Source organism: Seriola lalandi, unplaced genomic scaffold, assembly GCF_002814215.2.
Source record: "Seriola lalandi dorsalis isolate HSWRI2012SDOR001 ecotype SW California unplaced genomic scaffold, Sedor1 jcf7180002054464, whole genome shotgun sequence".
In the NCBI taxonomy this organism is placed as follows: domain Eukaryota; kingdom Metazoa; phylum Chordata; class Actinopteri; order Carangiformes; family Carangidae; genus Seriola; species Seriola lalandi.
Window position 1 is genome coordinate 639,533 of NW_019525017.1, and position 17,894 is coordinate 657,426.

General features: G+C 42.9%; 2 protein-coding genes across 4 annotated transcripts in view; both read right to left on the reverse strand.

Annotated features, from left to right (window-relative positions):
- LOC111658695 (putative protein MSS51 homolog, mitochondrial) overlaps positions 1–1,609 on the reverse strand; it is a 9,315-nt gene extending 7,706 nt beyond the window's left edge. Inside the window, exon 1 of one of the 2 annotated variants that reach the window (XM_023411311.2) lies at positions 1,390–1,609. The gene's annotated coding sequence lies outside the window, so the exon portion shown is untranslated. The remainder of the gene's footprint in view (positions 1–1,389) is intronic. The other variant, XM_023411310.2, reaches the window with a different exon arrangement.
- A 632-nt stretch (positions 1,610–2,241) lies between these two features.
- capn15 (calpain 15) overlaps positions 2,242–17,894 on the reverse strand; it is a 38,256-nt gene continuing 22,603 nt past the window's right edge. For both annotated transcript variants that reach the window (XM_023411326.2, XM_023411325.2), the window contains exons 3-12: positions 17,257–17,465; positions 15,067–15,250; positions 14,075–14,298; positions 13,152–13,277; positions 11,917–12,069; positions 9,541–9,702; positions 9,218–9,453; positions 8,930–9,099; positions 6,866–7,044; positions 2,242–5,583 (exon numbers count right to left, since the gene is read on the reverse strand). In XM_023411326.2, coding sequence (XP_023267094.1) covers positions 5,406–5,583; positions 6,866–7,044; positions 8,930–9,099; positions 9,218–9,453; positions 9,541–9,702; positions 11,917–12,069; positions 13,152–13,277; positions 14,075–14,298; positions 15,067–15,250; positions 17,257–17,465 — 1,821 coding nt within the window. In that variant the 3' untranslated portion in view covers positions 2,242–5,405. The remainder of the gene's footprint in view (positions 5,584–6,865; positions 7,045–8,929; positions 9,100–9,217; positions 9,454–9,540; positions 9,703–11,916; positions 12,070–13,151; positions 13,278–14,074; positions 14,299–15,066; positions 15,251–17,256; positions 17,466–17,894) is intronic.

Consider the following 17,894-nt stretch of genomic DNA (forward strand, 5'->3'; position numbering starts at 1 on the left):
ACCCCAAAGTCAGACTGACAAATGAGAAAAAGCAGAGCTGGAAATATAGACTTTAGTGGGAGCACGTACAGTTCCAAACCACACAGAGGTATTTGTAGTATGCACCCTGACAACCAAGCAACACAATGCACTGACACAACAAAGATTTTATCTGCTTTTTGATGATTCCAGACAGGGTTTGAAATGCTGCTCTTGATAATGCATGACTGCTGCCAGGACCCACAAAAGCTATTTCAGTATCAATGATATCATTACACAAGTACACAAAGTAAGAATTTTAAAGCATATGAGATTTTTTTTTTTACCAAGCAACAGTGATATGAGCTATACATAAACACAGAAAGCATAGAGTCCTTCATAGTAAACATTGCGCTAATCTCAAGGCAGCTATAGGTAGCGTTTCTGAACAGATGCAGTGGGGTAGAGTAGACCAGGCTTGCCTCTGTGCTTTAGAATACACCCTCTTGCACCCGCACTCACACACACACACACACTCCAGCCTGATGCCCTGATGACAGAAACTCTCACAACAAGAGGATCGCCCAAATCTCAGACAAGCAGAGGCTGCATCAGGCGTGTTCTTCCAGTTGCGTCACAGTGTCTCTGCCCTTGATCAAAATCCTTCGTCCCCACAAGCCATCCACCCCTACTTGCATGTCACATGATTTATTTACTTGGTTTGACATGAGGGAAAATAAAGAGGGGAGGGAAATGTGATCATCTGGTGGTGGTGGTGGTGGTGGTGGTGGTGGTGGTGGCAGCAGCATACACGTCTCTGTAGATCACATGTCTCCTTCAGTCTTTCTTTAGATTTTACTGGGAACTAACATCCAAGACTAAGCTGTTTAGACTCATGCGTGGCAGCATGTATGCTACATTTTAATCTAATTTATTTGGCTTAAATCAAGTGCCCGTAATTCTTTTTCCTGTTGATTGTGATTAACCTGTTTCTAAAGTGCAGCAGTACTTAACCTGGCCTTGAAACCACGCCACAGTGCAATTAACTCCAAACAGGTCGCAGCAATAAAACACTATTCTTAGCTTGGGAATGGCACAATAAATGTTTTCTTTTGTACTCTCGGCACTCCTCCTCCAAAACAACTTTTGCACTACTTTGAGAAACTTTGTATCTTTTCAATTTCATACTAAGTGTTGCTGGGGAATGATTTTGGTCTTATCATGTCTGCAGACAAAATTGAAAGGTCTATATCTAATTAGTTCCTCCATATCTACAGAGCACCAGGGAGGCATGAACAGATTTCCCGCGGGAGAGCAGGTCTTTGCTTTTCTCTCCTCACATATCTGACCATGACAGTTTTTTTAAGCATGCAAAGTCTCTCCACTGACTATCTGGCCAAAGCATTATCACAGATATTTTAGCAGCCATACCTTTGGTTCCAGGCGAGCAGAGTGGCTTCTAGATGATTTTCAGTTGTCTTGGTTCCACGGTACAGGAAAGAAGAAAGTGATTGACAGGTCCTTATGCTATATGTGAACACCTCATGGAGCCTTCACACTGTCTCTGCTGAAGTCTTGAAAACCTACCCCCCCAGAGCCAAAGTAGGAGATGGGTGGGTTGAGGACTATGAAGTGCTCCTGACATCTGAGGTTTGGGGGTGGGGGTAAACTAAGGAGAGGGAGAGGGACACGGATGGGTTGGGGAGATTGGTAGCCTTGGAGGAAGGTGGGGGCAGAAGAAGAGAGGGGTGGAAAGCGGGACAGAAGTCCATTTTTAGAAAAAAGTGGGTGGGATGTTTGGGGGAAGAGGTGGAGACTCAAACAGTGAGTGGACACATAAAGACAAACACAAGGATTAAACACCCCAGAGTGATATATCCCTCAAAAACACAAGATGAGAAGATGCACATCACAAGCCAGGGAATGAAGTGATAACAAACACATCAGAGGGCGAATTTCTGAAATCAATAGAAGTGCAGTAAACAAGCGTGCGTGTGTGTGTAAATGAAAAACATGTTTGATATGTAAATACTTTATCCTTTCATCACACTGTGTTTTTCTTCTTAAATATCGGCAGCTTGAAAGCTTTGACTTCCTCTTATTATTCATCAAGTGCAAGTCTGAGCAGAGAAAACATCTGAAATCATCTCAGCTTTGACAGGTCTGCGTGCCTGTCAGGTCATTTCTTTGAGTCGCACACTGAGGAAGCCTCTGTGTCAGTGTATAATCGATGGAAACTTGAACGTCGTAAATATTATATTTGTAATAATGACAAACGTTGGATTTTAATTTAAAAAAATTTATTTGGTCCATTGGAACCTGAGATTGAAAATTAAACATACATATGTTTGTACACATATACTCATATCCCTCCCCCAGAAAAGATCAATAAAATATATCTCACATTCATCAGAGATCCATTTTTTTCAGCATTAGGTTTCTTTTTTTGTTTCTACTATCATACATTTATTTATTTTTTTTTTACAAGTTTAAAAGGGTCAGTTGATTTTTTTTTTCCATTTTTTATCTTTTGTGTAACTTATGTTTGCAGTCTGTACAATTTACAAGGAGGAAACCAGACGAAGGAGAGGAGAGAAAAGGCGTCGTGTTGGCTGCTCTGTCAAGGACCAGGTTCTCCCTGGTTGCAGCCTCTTGAGCAGCAGGGGGCGCCCCTGAAGCACAGAACAGTCCCCACTACAACTTAATAGAAAGAGGAGTGGGCTCATAGGACACAAGCAAGAGCCAAAAATGACGATTATGACAAAAAAAGTAAAAAACAAAAATCTCATGTAAATGTAAAGTGATCCAGCAGTGACACTGAATTCTGAGGTGCCTTGTCTTTGCAGGTGTTTCAGTGCAGGTTCATTTCTCGTCAAGCTAATCCCTCTGGGCTCAAACTAAAGCCTTACATTATCACATTCCTTTATCTGTCATTCATCAGCTCAGTAATCAACAGTATTCATTAGACAACAGGCCTGCAAATCACTTATACCAATAAATTAGACACTATACTCACAGCTGCTTGGCTGTGATGACGCACACACGCACTCACACTCATAGGACAAACAGACGTCTGAAAGTGGTCATTATACATCATGTTTCTTTGGAAAACATATTTACACTTACTTCAGCTTAAGGTTTCTTTAAAGAAACTTTACTCTGCTGTAGTAGTTTTCTCACAAAGTGTCCTGAAGATGTCGTGAAGCTCGGCCTGCCGGCGCTGGCAGACGTGGTTGTGCAGAGCGAGTCTGCGGGACTGCAAGCATCGGGACACAGTGCTGACTATACCGACATAAGGGACGATGCTCATGAGATGATGCACGTTTCAGCACTTGTTTGTCGCTGAGATGAATCATCTCTCGGAGGAACAATATTCAGACTCAAAGTGTTCGTGACATGAAGAATTAATTTTTTCTACCAAAACAATCGTTCACTGTACGAGTCCTCCGGGGATTTTGCTTATCAGCTTTCAAGTTTTTTCCCATTTCACTACATAATAGTAAGACATCAACTTGTTGCTATAGTACCGCATTAGTTCCCCCCCCCCTCTGATAAAACACCTACAGTATGTTGCCATGGTGAGGATTGAGAGATCCTTAGTGAAAGAGGAGAAATGGCCTTGACAGTGGAGAAACTGGAAAGAAGGAGCGGCATAAAGAGGACCTGTGTGAGACAGCTGTGGGCAAAACATCCTTAGAAACCACGCAGAGAGAACTAAACTATTTTCTGTGTCACAACATGTCTCAGGGGTCCCTTCTCTCTCTAGTTATGTGTGCACGCAGTCTGACAAAACGGTAATTTGCTATTACACGAGGACTCTGTCTGTCGCTAATGTGCTGTCGGTGTATTCTTGTGGGAGGATGGCCCAGATGCTCATGCTGCACCCAAGCAAACAAAAGTGGTCCCTGACCTCCCAGAGTAAACTCGGCAGCTCCTCTTAAGAACTCCCCTATGGCAAACTGACTGTTCAAACAGCCAGTAGCTCCTCTAGTACTCCCTAAGTACACTACAGTGTAAATCGACATACTGGCAAACTGCTGAAGTGTGGGATATAGACAAATACTCATTGACCATCTGTACCAAAAAGGATCACTCACAATCCAAGAGTGCAAGATTCAGCATTAATTCACTCTCTATAATGTCCAATGTGTTCAGATGTAAACTAACTGCTCAACTGGATGTGAAAAGGCAGTGTGCCCGATCAAGTGATCACTTGCCCCCAGTGTTTACACCCCAAACTGAGGCTGAGTGAAAATGAATTAAAGAAATAAGAGAAAGGAAAAACAGTGGTTGTGCCTCTGTAGGGGAAAAAGCCAAAACATTTTGCTTGTCTATCAAAGCACTAGGGTGAGAATTCTATTATGTGTCAGTGCTTCGCAAGATAAAACCTCCCAAACACAACAACACTTTCTACACCACAGCGTGGCCAGTAAGTGGTAACGAACAACAGCGATACAGAAAGATGCTATTCCAGCTACCGTACACCTGTCACTGAATCAGCTTGAGGTTTTGCTTGACTCCAGCTTACCATACAAATCATGAGTTTGGTCCTGAGCAAGAGAGCGCTATACAGCACTGCTGTGATGATGGGGAGTGGAGACAACACAGTACTGTATGAATGATGGCTTTTTCTAAGACTGCAAAAACACAAATACGGACAAGACAGCAATAAGGGTCATGTATAAAACAAGTAAGACTGATACTGACGAGTGTATTGTCTCAAATAAAAAAACATGTATGACTATGAGTAAACCGAGAAGTTGGGTTTGGCTCATTGAGTACCGTGTTGAGAGCTGGCTGAGATAAACCTCCCCTGAAATATCCCACTTTGTTAGCTGTCTTTGTGCATGACATGAAGGGTGTGGGTGGGTGGGGGGGATGTGGGGTGGGATGTCTGATCGTTGCAGGTGATTGGCTCATAGGTTGTGGGCCGGCAAATGGCTCAGTAGTTACAGCACTCCACCCTGGCTTTTGCGAAGCTCAGTGAAAGCAGGGTCGTCTCCGAGCATGTGAAACCGAGGGCTGACATCTGTTCCACATACAGCGCTTGTACAAAAAAAAAAAAACCTCCAGAATTTAAAGTAGCCTGAAGTGGATCCTGTTAGATGCCCGGGTGAATCATCGTTTTGTGAGTACGTCTTGGTCACTCTACGTGGCCTGCTTCCCTCATTTCATCCTGACATGGCACATCCACTTGGCAAGGGACAGAACTCGTGAGGGCCGGATGAAAACTTTAGCATTTAAGGAGCATTAGGAGGAGAGCACATAAATGCTGCCCATTCATGCTTTACATTCAGGTGTGTGTTCATCCAAAAATACACAAATACACATCTCTCTCCGTGTTTTTGGGCTGCACACACCACTCGACCACCCTGGCCTGGTTTTCCAGTGGTCTGACAGTTCATTGGATTAGAGTCTGTGTATGTACAGGGTAGAGTGGGCGGTGGTCATAGTGGCCTGGGCCGGTGCAGGCCATCAATGTCCGGGGTGAGCTGCGGGCTGTGGGTGGCTTTAGTGGGGGTCCAGTCTCCCAAAGAGGCCTGGGCTGCCTTGCGATGAGCCAGGCGGTGTGTGATGGAGAAGCCAGCGTTTCCTTCCAGCTGTGAAAGCACAACCAGCACCTGCCTGCAGGGGGGGACAGAGAGGGTTGCAAACAACACTGAGGTGCTGAGAGACACCTCCACTTTTAGGCCTTTTGAGCCTCAGTCAAGGACATGTTGAGCATTCTGAATATAAATATGATTCTCTTCAGTTGTGAATTGTGTATGATGCAGTAAAGTAAGGGAGTGTATGAAAATGATTAGGGTGAGGAGGGTGGGTTTAATCTTATATTATATTTTTGAAAATGATATTATATTTTAGAACAACAAAGTCTTCCCCAGCATTATTAATATTTTTTTTGGAGCCTCCCCTTATCTCCAAAATACTGCTGTAGATCTTTTTGGTGTAACTATTTCATTCAAATATATATTTACATTTTCTAAAAATAAATCTCACAAGGGAAGACTGAACTTGACAATAAATGTGGGATGAGAAAAAGTTAAAAGACCCTTCACTGCTCTCCCAAAAAATTATTTTTCTGACCCTTTATAACAATTTCATATAGTCCCTAAAAACGCCTGGGGACTGTTTAACAGTTGCTCAAAAAGTAAAAGCTAGGATTGGTTGATCGTGACATATGGTGAAAAAAATATCCAGTGACAATTACATCATGTCCTAAATACGATTTCCAATTTTCACTTATTATAAAGTGTATTGACTGTATAAAGTGAGTGGGTAAGAACATCAGACAGTTTGACTGAGATAATGCAGCTCTAAGTGTTTTTATCAAGTGCATTGACATAATGTTCTTGTTAGATGAGAAAACGACATGGTTCTCATGCATGGTGACTTTTTACAGTTTCCTATTATGCGGCACATAACTACGAAGGGATAAGGCCGTAAATTTGCATTAATGTGCAGTAATGTGTCTGTGAGACTGAAGTGTTCACACAGTAGACGTCCAAAGAACCTAAATTCAGAGAAACCTAATGACGTGTGAACAGCTACATCATACTCGATTCTGCAGGTGTGCATCTACCCATAATATTTTTCAAGTCTTTAAAGGGCAGCGTAAATTGGGATCAACAGAAAACAAAAGCAGATACAACTGTGCTGAGACCAGCCTGAGGAAGATTATTAAGAAACATAGAGCGCTAATCCTCCGGCATCACTGCGTTTATATAAGTGTGTATGTAAAGATATAATCGTCTAAATAGGTGGATGTTTGCTGCACCTGTACCGAATGTTCCCAGAGCATTTAATCTCCTCACTTGTTATCTATTCATGTGATTCCTACCAAGGCAATATATAGCTTTCAGAGTTGTGTGTATGTGAAGAAGAGAGAGAACGGGGTACAAGTGCGGACCTGTGCAAAGGCGGTACGCTGTCGATGGTCTTGAGGCTGCCGCGTGTGGACACCACGTTGAAGCTGTCAGTGCAGTCGCAGGAGACGTGGAGGTAGTATTTGGGGTGGCGGTTCTCCACCACCACGATGAGCCCCGCCCAGCCGTGGGTCAGGTAGTAGCACGTCATGCCTTCACGGCCCTGAGAAGAAAAAATAAAGCTGAAAATGTACATAGATCATACAGTCGTGATGTTAACGAGGCCTACAGGTTGTTGTTATAGGTTCAGTCAGCACACTCAGCACGAGGGTTTAAACATTTATTGCAACAATAATCCTCTCAGGCCCCCCACAGAGCCTAATTTTCACACGTTCTAAATGCTAATACACACAAGAGAGCGAGGAAGGTGACAGGAGTTAAAGTGGCTGAAAGCAGGTAGTGCTGTATTAGCAAGCATGCAGTGGCAGGGCTGAATTATATGGAAAAAAAGATAATATTTTAGCAGATATTGGGATTGTGATATGAGTCACGATTTCAGTGAGAAAGGTAATTTTCGTATATGGTATGTCTTTATCTCTAAAAAAAAAAAAAAAGAATTGCAGCTCCTGCCATTCGGATATTGCAATTTTGATAATATTTCGATTAACTGGGCTGAACAGTTAGTGGTCAGCGAAGGTCTATGCAGATGAAATTAGTGCTAAATGGTTATATAGACCATCTAGTGTTACAGATGGTCGTATCTGATGCGAACATAAACAACTTTGGTGCCTGAAACGTAACGATCATAAGGCTCCATGAAGTGAAAGAGGAACCACAGACAATAGGAAAGATGTAACATTCAGCTAAAGTCAGCTTGTGTTTCCTACCAGCTTGAAACTTTTTGGGCCATATTGTGCTGCTTTCCCTCCAATTTGGGGGCGTTCTGGGATTGGTATTCTATATATATCCCCATATTTCTGCATATACAGTGCACCCCAGGCTGATGTGGGTGAAGAGAGCGATATTTCTTCTAATAGCGGGGGAAAAAACACAAGTGAAAAATAAGTTTCATATTCTTCATACCTCATGGCAACACTGCATTCTGCTCTATTGAGGTTACTATGTGCAGAAAGACTGCTAGATTTCTGACAGTAGGACTATCAAATGACAGAGCAAAAAAAAGGAAAAAAAGAAACCTTGGTCCTTGACGAACTGGTACCAGTTACCGACATTGATGTTTCAGATTCTAACTACATTGTATCTGCATTGTAAAGATAATATCAGTACCAGCAGTATTTTGTAACAGTGTTAAAATGCTAAAACACTGCATATTGCATTCACAGTAACAATTCTCTCTGAAGGTGAAACGACTTTCATCCCTCATGCAGTGACCGCTGTCATTTCACCTCAGTAACATCCGTCCATGAATCCCACTGTAACTAAAAAAAATATCTGTCAGCAAGACATGTATGTAGCTCTTTTTCCATGACTCAGGACTGGTCAAATTATTTTTTAATATCTCCAAAAACATATTTCCATATATAACCATATTGTTAAACACAACAAGTGTAGTGGCTGCCGTACTATCTGGAGCGATCGGCCCACCGTATTTGAGCGACGAATTCCTGGAGAGCTGCAGAGCTGAATGATTTAACAAAGATGATCTCAAGTGTTTAAAAAGCTCTGTCATCCTCTAAAATACTAGCCAATGTGACAGCACTTGTAGGAAAGCGCTGTTCAGGAGAGCAAGAATAATTTGTTTCCTTTGGTGCAAGTGAGTGAGTGTGTGTGTGTGTGTGTCTGTTCGTGTGGGTTAGATAATGTGCACACACTTGCATGTGTAAAGGCAAAATAGGATTCGGGGCTCTGCTGAGGGAATCTAGTGTTATCTCAAAGTGGCTAGCAGAGCTGCAAGTGTTCTACGGCTTTACAAGCATATATATCATATTCAAAGATGAAACCTGTTTGTGTGTGTGTGTGTGTGTGTGTGTGTGTGTGTGTGTGTAGCTAGACAAAATCTATGGAGCGAGGATACAGTTACACATATTTAACAGATGTATGGGTTGTTTCATTGCAACCGTGCTTGTTCTGAAATGAGTGTGTCTCACCTCGTGTCTTTCCCCTTTGTTTTCCGTGAGGAGTATGATGGCATCGGCCAGCGTGGTGGCGGTCGCCTCAACCTGCTCCACCATCACCTGTCTGGAGCTATAGATGGCGAGGATGTAGCCGGGGAAGTCCTGGCTGGGCCGCCGTGCTGCTCCACTGGTAGGGCTGGAGACTTTGAGAAGGACACAGTGATGTACTTCAGAAAAACTAGTTTCAGACACAAACTAACAGGTGAGGTCAACCGAAAGCTTCTGTTAATGATGAGTAAACATCTGCATCTGTACACCTACTAGGTGTTGCTGGACCTCCTGTCGCGCTGACATTCATCTGCCAGTGGTTGAAGGCGCAGCAGACAACAGCGTATTCCCCCGGCTCCAGCATCACATCGCAGCCGACAAACTTCTTCACCGCTCGCTTGCTGTGGGCCAACAGGCGGCCCAGGGTCAGCTTGTTGCCGCTGCCGAAGGAGGCGCGAAACACCATGATGCACAGGTCCAGCAGGTGGCTGTCGGCTGTGTCTGAACGCCTGGGGAGGTAGAGGGATGGATGGGTTAGAGCAAAGGAAACAAGAAAAAACAGGAGAGGACTAAAAGCTGTTGTCTGATGACTCTACCTGCTTCCCTCCTGGAAGAGAGCAAACTCCAGTGCCGTCCTCTCCAGCACAGTGAGGGCTGTGACAGTGACCGGCCCGCTGGCTTTGCTGGGGAAGCAGCCCTGCAGCCTCACCTCCTGCCAGTCTGAGTGGATCTTACAGATGTCCACCGAGTCAAAGTACCTGTGGGAGGAGAAAGCAGAAAGGGGAGAGCGTTCTTTAGTCTGTATACAGCATGGCATCAACAAAAAACCCTCTATGTTTCCAGTGTAAGGACATTTGTCCTCCTTTATGCTGTCATGAGCCAAGTCTATTTGCATGCATCACAAGCACCTCTTTAACATTAGCATAGCCTCTGAGTGTGCTGCTGTACAAACACCATTTACCTTGCTTACATATCAGACCTCCTCATTCAAAGACGGAGTCCCCGAGAGAGATTGTGTTCCTCACTTTCAGTCTTTTTCATTTTTTCATCACTTTTTAACCTCAGTCTGACAACTGTCTTACATCCTGCTTTTGTCTTTTTGACAATTGAGAAGAACAGAGAGTAAGAAGTGGAAGGTATGTTGAAGTTTTACAGTAGATTTTGATCAGAGACAAATGTGTCTGCTGCTGAAATCTTTTATTTCTTAATGCTTTATAATAATCTTTTTGAAATGAATAATCAGCATCTGTCCTATTTGTTCACTTGATGCACATGAATCAATGTAAGGGTGTAAATCGTCCAACAAGCTGAGCACTTTTTCTTTATCCACACCGACACAAGCTTGGGGCAGTCACAGCCTGTGGGTTTGTCATATAGAGCAAAATTGAGAGATTATTTTACTGTCAGAGACAACGACAAACACCCAGAAGACAGATGGGATTGTCATCTACCCTAAACAAATTTTTCAGGTTGGAGTCGTTCAGGAGGAAAGCCACATTTTGTTCAGACAGGAGCGACATGAATAACACACTGGCTAACACATAATTTATCTTTAGATGAACCTACTGACCTGGCGGACTTTATGACAACATGCACTGATCTGTCGGTTCGCTAAAAAACATTTTCTAGCCAAGTGTGGCTCTGGGTTCACTTTGTGGTAGTGTAAAATCAGGTTAGTTACATAAAATATAAACACTTAGTGAAATGTTTTTGGTGATAGGTCACACTGATTCTTGTTTTTTACTTTATTAGATTTTTTGCTTTTGAGTGATTTTAAGGCTGTAATTCAGTTCAGTTTTCTGCTTTCCATTCTGTCGCATTATGGTTGCTTCAGTCCCGGGCACAGACTCTCCATTCTGTTTCAGATTACTTTCAGTTTTGTTTTCAATCAAATTGTTACAGGCAACAGTGTTTATTGACCTCTATGAGGTCACTGGCTGATGAAATGGCCATTTTGTGTAAAGATGAAAGTAGAAAACTACTACTAGTCAAGACTTGATGCTGTGTTCAACTGAATGACAGGATTAATCTAATATGACAAAACACATTACGAGCCATAACAAGTCTTAGTCTTTGCCTGCCAAATCCCTGGCAACCAACGCAACCACAAAAAAACAAAACAAACAAAAAACAAAACAAACACAGTTCCATAATAACGCCATGGTGTGGGAAACATTGTATGATGCGCTTGTCAACAAACACAATGCACTAAAAACAACAACAACAAAAAATGCTGTCATTCAGTTTGGTGTCAATACCAGATGGTCAGTAACATCCGCAGAGGCATGAGACTACGAAGCCATCCATCACACATTATGTGCGTCCATTACTGCGCACTTAAAGGAGATTTTGAGAGTCAGTTCACCTGCACTCAGTTAACAAAAGCTTTGACATTTGCTATTCAAAACAGCCGGTGCTGGGTAGATCTTTCCTGGGATAAACCCTCTCAGGAAGTCATGCATTTTACGTGTTCAACAGTGGAGTGTCTGGAATACACAAAAGAAGTAGGTAAGTGTAGCGTTAGCGGCCACAGTCACCATGGCTAATATTTAATAAGCAGTCCATCATTCCAGTGGGCTCAGATATCGACTGTGAAGTCGTATGCAAGAGCAATGGTAATTTATGTTGACAAAATATCCCAGTTCAGATGCCGCCATGACTCCTGAGGGCCTCTGGGGGCAGAAAGGCAAACCAAGAATGAGCCAGTGAATGAATAAGATTGAGTTACTTTAAGATGTGATTCCCTTCTACAAATTGCAACTTGTGGGTTATCACTTGAAGATACTGTGGTGCCACTGGTCTTGGTGAAAATAAGCTGAGTAGTTTAATGTATCTCATTCTGCAGAGTTTATAATGAAACTCATTCAGACCAACTGTTTCCTGAGGTAGCCCAAAAAAAGAAAAAAAAAAAAAAAAAAAAAAAATCACTGGTCTCAGTAGATCACATTATATTGTGTAAACTTGTCTCTTACTTTATGAAGTCGGTGTATTCCATCCAGAAGACGCCCTCACTGCTGCCATGAGCCATGAGCTCATGCCGCAGGTGTTGTGGCCAGTCTGTCCATTCATCCGACCAGCTGCCGTTCCACGAGAAGCGACCCCACGGGTTACGCAGCCGCAGCAACCTGAAGTACGGGCAAAGAATGACAGGCAGGGAGAGCTGAATACATGTTCCAGTTAAAGTGACAACAGCTTTCAATCAACGCAGCATCTCCATCTCTGCAGACTCATATTGCTCCTCTTATGGATGACTGGCTACTTTTTAACAACCCATTTCATTTCACGGCCTCCTCCCTACAGTGAAAAACTTAGGAGGTGTAATAGAAAACCATAGTGCAGAGTCCCCACTTTCCAAAAAAAAAAAAAAAAAATGCAGGTGAATCACAGTTTCCAAGCTGCTTTTCATCTCCTCGGGCTCCTAGCAGGAGGACTCCAACTCATTTTAGATCAAGCGCTGTGGCCCAATCTTCCACTCCGATTGCTTTATGGCAGTAAATTAAAGTGGCTGTGTGTGGCTCTTGAGCAAATTACATCTGGGATTTGAGGCTACTCACAACTTCCTCTCACAGGTAAGACCGAAGAAGCCTCCATTGTGTGGACTCACAATGCTCCCCTGATCAAAGTGATGAAACTGTTCTGTACCAAGCCCCATTCCCCACCTACCTGTCAATCATTTATACGTTCACAAAGAATGCATCTGTTCAATCAATTCTACACCTTTTCATCAATGTTTATAATATATAACATCTAACTTTAAATTTGAGGCAAGACTTGTTTATGAATATGTTTTTTAAATGAGTGAACAAAATCTTTCCAATGCCAGTGCAACCTACTGTATGATTTATTGGTTCTGACTATAAAATATACATCAGTTGTGAATGGGAGATGGAGTTGGAGGACCAGGAGGAATTAAGCAGTTTCAGCCTTGAGACAACTACATTACACATCTTTTGTAAGTGGAATGGGACTTACAGAGTCGGGGGTGGTGGAGCTGTGTTCCCCCATTCTGTTTCTCATTTCGGTTTTTTGCTTTAAATATTATTTTCTACATCATTTAACACAGAAATAAAGGACTCTCCCAGATACTTATGATATCTGCATCGGTTTACGTTACAGTGGACAATTTTAAAAATATGAACATTTCTAAGAAATCATGACTCAGAACAAACACCAAGGGGTCAGAATGGAAACAAAAAGACAACCATACCTGTAACCCTGGACATCTCGTACGTCCAAGATGGAATACGCATGTCGAGGCCTCAGACCCAGAGACTCATAGACAACATCGTCTACCTTCATGTTGCCTCCTCCGCAAGATGCACCCATCAGAAACCTGACAGACAAGGGCAACACAAAGGGTTCACTGCAGTGTCACATACTGTTGTGACCATGCAGCCACATTGGCCCCTAAGCCCAAGGGAGGTAACTTAAGTTCCGTGCAAAGTAATTTCAACTTTTCTGTTTTACATAGTTAAGTAAGTTCATAATTTCTTGGCTTATTAAATCTTTATCTGACCAGAAAAGCCTCAGAATAAAAATCAAACCTCTTTCTTTTTTCTGACGAAGTCGGTTACATACAAACATCAGTTATTTATCCATATGTCAAACATACGCCTGTTGATTTGTAATTGCTGCCCCTTTTTCTGATGAACCTTGTCTCTGTTATATATAATATATATATTGTCCTTATTTTCCAGACATGTTGTCATTATTTTCCCTTTTGCTAGATGAAATGCTGCAGCTTTTCTGACAGATGGACCTGCAGTTTGGCCACAGATGATTTGGCCCCTTCGCAGCTCTGCTAGCTGTTTCATGTTGCTTTGAAAGCTCACGTATCAAAGAGCTGATTAGCAGAGCTCTTTCATTACTGACATATGCTGCAAATTAGCACCTTTGTAGCCTTGTAGAACCTGAGTGTTTGTAGTTGTGATTATTGTGAATATTGATTCAGAGTCTTCCAAATGTTCGCACAAGAATATACCAATCTATTGAACAGGTACTGTGTGTATGTGTTCTGTTGTTTAACAGAGCACAGTGGAGAGTAACAGAAACAGAAAGAAAGAAAAGCAAGCTAAAAAAAATATTCCTCATCCTCTAATTCCACACAAAAATATTTCTTCTTTCTCTTACCCAGCTTCTTTGGAGCTGAGCATCTTGGCCCAGATGAGGTCTGTATCGATAGGTTCCTCCCGGGGGTTGGTGGAGCTGACCTGGAGCATGAGTGAGTCACAGGGAGCCCCCGTCAGCGTGGCCAGACCCTCGATGGCGCGCCCTGCCTGCAGGGCAAAGTAGGAGCCATGGAGTTTGGCCAGGGCCTTCTCAATCAGCGCCACCCATAACTGCTTCCTTTGGGCCTAAAAAGATGGGAAAGAGAAGGAGGAAATATTTAGTCAAGTGTGAACCAGGGTACGGCTCACTGACATTTGAAACAGGATGTTATCTTTGCTGTGACGCTAGTTTTAAGGTGTTGGCTATGACTCAAATGTTCAAAAGGTTTCTGAACAGGATAACCAAATTTTTTTTCATAACGCCACACTTCTTTGATGGTTTTGTTGAAGCATTTTTTACATTTTTTTCTTTTACTCCTCGGCTTCTTTGACAATCTAAGATTAGTGGTGCAGTATGTAGAAAGATATGATGTTATATAGTATGCCTCTCCAGCATGTCTGTGCGCCTGTCTTGGTTTCCCTCTGCTTTATTTGTTGCATAATGCAGTACATAATTTGTCCTGAAATTGACTGTTGATTAATTAGACCTCTAGGTACGTTCCCCCTCTGTGGGGTCCTCTGAGACATGCTCGTGATAAAAAGCTAGATAATGAATTATCTTGAACTCTAATATTAAGAAGTTAATATAACATTCTTGTAAGGCTGCAACAATTAATGAGGTGAATGTGGTTTCATGACGCACTGTTTACGGACACATCAAAGAGTTTATGTTCAGTCAAAAATCCACTACATGTTTTGTTACCTTGATGGTTTACAATGGTTTGTGAATCAAATAAATTAACGCTGCAAGTCCGTGTGCATCAGATGATGAGTTTTTTTTCCTATCTCTTTCAGATGCAACCTCACTGACCTTAACAGTGTATCCCTCCCTACAGGAGTCCCCACATGTCTGACCTGGGAGAAGAGGAGGTACCCATAATCATCGCAGGGCAGCATGTCGTCCACCAGCACAGTCGTCCACGTCCCGTCTTTACATAACCGAACTTGGTAGGCCCCCTCTGGGCAGATGGTCCTGGTGATCATCACCCTCTCCACCAGCTCTGGACGTTCCGCCAGCACCGCCAGTGCGCTCAGGAACCTGGAGAGAGATAAAACTCAATGAACTGGAAAATGAAATGTCGGATCAGGGCGGACCGATGGGTGAATGAGAGGATGTGACTGAAACAAAGTGCAACGACAATGTGAATTAAGCAGTGAAACGGGTGGAGAATAAAAGACATAAATGATCACCGGATTGTGACGGACAGGTAGATGGCTGAATGGGCAGGGATAAGGAATGTCGACTGACAGGCGCAATCGGAGAGAAAAAAGAAACAGACTCACAAGAAGCCTCTAAATCTGGAATTAAAACATCCTTTTCCGCAAGATACCTTGAGCAGTTATGAAAAGTTATGATTTTTTTTTTTAATACATAATTAGCGCTCATTGAAAATCAATCACATTTGATGAGTCAAGCTTCTGTGCCTTCTGGTTACCTCCCCATTACTGTTAATTCACCCTGCAGCAAAGACAAACTGGCTCCTCTAATTAGCTTGCCACAGAAATTAGTTAATCAAAAATCCAGCTACATCACAATATGCTAATTCCCCGCACAAAAATGATGCGGCTGGGGACACAAGGATCCAACTTAAAAGGAATGTTTCTTAAAGTGAACATTAGTTCATCAGAAAATGTAGAAAGAGATCATACAATACTGATGAAACACCTACAAACAGAGGAGGTTTTGGGACAATGAGCTAAAAATATTTCTCTTTGTGCGCTGCTGACTTACCACTAATTTTGCACATGCAGTATTTTGACCCCCGTATTAACAACACAACTAAAATCTACCTAACTGAGAAGCTACTTTTGCCACCGGTATTGCTGCCACTATATCTACAGAATTAAGAAATATCACTTTCAATCCACCCGTCGATGTGTGTTAGCACAGAAACCATTTAAAGACTGAAACTCTTTTATGTGGGGCTGGAAATGCGTATTATTAAAGCTATATTCCATCTGTTCAAGTGGCAGCTGAGCGAGGCCGATCAGCCCATTCTGTCACTGATGAAAAACCAAATCGGCTACAAAGAATCAAATGAAAATCCAATTAGCCGTGCCATAATGTGACTCTAATGTCAGCTTGTATCACGGCTGTACTCAAGGACAAGGGTGATTGGCACTACTTTCTTCTGCTGTCATTGGCTGGCTGGCGGGAGCTGGGGCCTGTTTGCTGGTTTATTAGAACAAGTGTGTGTGTGTGTGTGTGTGTGTGTGTGTGTGTGTGTGTGTGTGTGTGTGTGTGTGTGTGTGTGTATTAGAGACAGAGTGAGAGTGAGAATGAGAGAGATGCAGCCTAAGAGGAAGGATTTGGGTTACATCCTGTTGCGAGTGAGAGGATTCCTCTCTGGGGAGGGTTATTTTTGATAAGCTGTGTGTGCTGGTGATGAAGTGAAAAGTTGTATTGGGACAACTTTTGACTGACTGCTCTTTGTGTGTGTGTGTGTGTGTGTGTGTGTGTAAGGGGGGGGGGTGTATGGCAACACACACGCGCACCCCAAAGGACACACAGAACAAGGGCAGGGAGATAAAGCATGTGTCCAGACCCACATTCCTGTGAATAATCTCCCTGTCAGGTGTATCCGTACATCTGTCCAGCTCTAGCCTGCTCTCTCAGTCATTTAATCCTCGCTACCTTCTTTTTCTGTCTCCCAATTTTTTAAGTTTCTCGCTTTCTCTTTCTTTACTTATTGTTTCACTGCCTCTCTGTCACTGTCTCCATCGCTCTCTCGCTCTCCTTGCTTCAGGCTGCAGTGTTCATCTAAAGCAGACTCACAGAAAAACCACACAGACCTGAAGTGTTATCTGTTGTCTGTTTTATATTCATCTGACCTCTCACAGAGACTGAATGGAATAAAACATTTCCTTCTACTTTGGGGATTTTCAGCTATTCTCGTTTGTCCTGGGTCAAAGCATTAATCAAGGCATATTTCCGTGTGCTTTTTGTAGACTTGTTGTAAATGAATTGTCTGTCTCTAGATCATTCCTAGTTATCTAGGCTGATTAGTGTATTACGCGTCGTTGTGTTCGGTTCTGACGACTCACCAGCAGTTTCCGAGCAGGCCTTGCAGGATGTCGGAGGGCCGTGGCGTGCGGAAGACGGACCACTTGACGCCTCGGTCTTTGAAGTTGCTGCAGTTGATCTCGTGGGGGCGCAGCCACTTTTTGATTCGCTGCTGGACGCTGTCGCCCTCTGGGAATCCCACGGAGCGAGGTCCTGGGGGGAAACTGTCATCCACAAAGTTCACAGCGTTCTGAACAGGGACGAGAGGGAGAGAACAGGGTGGAGGGAGAAGTGATGAGGGAGACAAAAGAGTGGGACAACTGAACCTGTGTAATGCTGTAAATATTGTCATCATGACTTCCATGTAAGGAAATGAAGATTGTTAGGAGAAAATGTCTTATCTAAAACCCCCTAAATCTACACCCAAAGGAGCTGGTGAGAGCAGGCTGCCGTGTAGTAGCCGGGATATAGGACACACATGCAAATCGCTTTCAAACATTTGAAGCACTTCACTTTCTGACATATTGGATTTTAACACTCTGAAATGTAGCTGCCTCTCTACTGTACACAGGACCTGGTCTACATGGATACATTAACAGATCAAGACACCCAATCTGACACAGTATCTGCCCATCTAAAACTTTCCTGTACGAACCTGAGAGGGCAAACAGCCACACAC